The sequence below is a fragment of the Buceros rhinoceros genome, unplaced genomic scaffold (genome assembly GCF_000710305.1).
Source record: "Buceros rhinoceros silvestris isolate BGI_N320 unplaced genomic scaffold, ASM71030v1 scaffold4085, whole genome shotgun sequence".
NCBI classification, from domain to species: Eukaryota; Metazoa; Chordata; class Aves; order Bucerotiformes; family Bucerotidae; genus Buceros; species Buceros rhinoceros.
In genome coordinates, this window is record NW_010413245.1 from 1,617 (window position 1) to 3,827 (window position 2,211).

At 57.6% G+C, this 2,211-nt stretch overlaps 1 protein-coding gene across 1 annotated transcript in view; it reads right to left on the bottom strand.

The window, feature by feature from the left end:
• Nucleotides 1-1,365: 1,365 nt before the first annotated feature.
• LOC104493883 (coronin-1C-like) overlaps nucleotides 1,366-2,211 on the bottom strand; it is a gene marked incomplete at its 5' end in the record, with an annotated part of 13,298 nt that continues 12,452 nt past the window's right edge. Inside the window, 1 exon segment of the mRNA XM_010136645.1 lies at nucleotides 1,366-1,853. Within this exon segment, the coding sequence (XP_010134947.1) occupies nucleotides 1,734-1,853 (120 nt within the window).

Sequence of the window (2,211 nt, forward strand, 5' to 3'; positions counted from 1 at the left end):
TCCCGGCACCTCGCTCTCGTGCCTCTCCGCTACGTCCCCTGGCCGTCCCGGCGGCGCGGTGCCGCCTGCGCATGCGCTCCGGAACAGCGGATCCGTGATCTGTGAGTTCGGAACATGCAAACACTGGGAAAACCGGGAGGGTTTGAGGGTCTCTAGCTAACCTAAAAAAAAAATCAAATCACTTCGGCCTGGTTGAAGGGACGCGTCCCCCGCCGGGGGGACCACAGCCGTGCACGCGCCCGGGGATGCAGGGAGCTGCGCCAGGGACCCGTCCTGGCTGTGGCGGGGATTGAGGCTCCTCAGCCCATCGCTCTCAGCCACCCCAGAGACTCTGGCTTCGACCCGGGTTGCCAACACTCCCCCGGCACTGCGGGGAGGGGCTGTGGTGGGCCGGGCAGCACCGACCCAGCCAGGCACGGTCTGTGGGGTGGCACCAGTCCTGGCCGTGTCCCTGGGAGCAGGGACCCACCCCGGCACAGCCAGCCCTCTTCACCGGGGAGGCCCCACCTGAGCAGAGCTGAGGCACCCAAGAAACCCCACGAGGAGCTTGCGGGGTCTGTCCTGCCGGAGGATCTCAAAGGAGAAACCAGTTCTCCAACCTGGGATCAAAACCAGCCTCCCCAGTCCCTCCCGCTGCGAAGGGCTGCGAGCGCAGCGGGGCTGGGGATGGCGCTCGCTCGTCTGACGTGGGAACAAGCCTCTTCCTGCAGTTTGGTGGCAGTTTGGTGGGGCGGGGATGGTGGAGAGGATAAAACCACGATAAAAAACAGCAGAGGCCTTTTCATCCTGGAGACCCGTCGTGATAAGGTCACCAGAAGCGGCAGCTCATGGACTCCAAGAGCTCTTAGAGGTGGTGAGCCAGAGCACTGGGGCAGCGCCGTCGGAAAAGGGCAACGTGACTCTAAGGTAAAAGTTCTCCAGGGTGTAAAGAGGCGTTTTGTGGCCCGAGTCCCTCATTCACAACCTTATTTTTGTTCTTTAACTGTCAGAAGAGGCGACGGGCGGCAGGAAAAGCCGCTGGTGCGATGGCTGAGGGGCGGCAGCCTCGCCCGCGCGGCGAAGGAAACCGATGCAGCGGTTCCCAGGGGGGGAGTCACACGAAACAGCACCGACACGGCCGGGCGCACACCGCACCCACCCCACCCAGCACCAGCCTGCACCGCTCAAACACAGATACTGCAAAGTGGCAGACCGGAAAAATACATAGCAACTTTTTTGGTTGGTTGGTTGGTTTTTTTTTTTTTTTTGACACAGAACTTTGTTAAGAGCGTGTTATTTGAATGCAAAGTCAAGCATTTGAAAACCCAGCATGCCAAAATTCAATCTGCCCGTGCAACTCAATCCACCTCACTTTTTTTTTTTTTCTTGGCAACTTTAAAAAAAAAAATCTGGGTAAGGACAACGTGGCATTGGTCCCTAAATCTGGAGGAAGATGTTTGGGCACGACATTGGCAGTCAGAAGGGAGTCGTTCTCAAGAATTCATAACATCTGGAAAAAAAACCCTGTAAAAGTAGCACTTATTCTTTTTGACTCGTTTGACACAGTCACAATAAATTCATTAAAACATCAGGAAAAAAAAAATCTTTCACTAAAAAGCTTGGCTTTTAATCATCAGCTCTCGTTGACGTGAATGTGGGAGAACAGGAAAGCTCGTACTGGAATGCTGCAACGCTGCTGCTTGCCGAACTGGGGAACTGGAATGTGCCTGGGCTGGCGGCGGGGCTCGGCCCGCTCAGTCCACGATCTTGGCCATCTGCTGCTCCAGCTTGGAGATGCGCTCGTCCTGGCTGCTGATCACGTCCTTTATGCTCTTCAGCTCTTTCAAGATCTCGTCCAATTTGGCTTCGTTTTGCTGGAAGACAAGAGCAGGCGGGGGGTTGGGAGGAGGGCGAGGCGAGCGGCTGCGCTGAGGAGGATCCCGGTGAGCCGCCAGCCGGCCAGGGCGTGTGGGCGAGCGGAGGGACCACGTCCTGCACACCTGGCACAGGCACCGCCGCAGCTGGGATGCTCAGGGCATGGACCAGGGTAAGCTTCAAGGACATACTGGACCAACATCTGCTCTTTCAGGGCGTTTAAGGAGCTACTTGAGTGACAGCTGTCACCCAGAATCGTCCCATCGCTGGGACTGGAAAAGCCCTTTAATCCACCCAAGTCCCTCCGTTCCCCAGCACCGCCAGGTCCCCACTGCCCCCTGTCCCTCAGCAGCACCT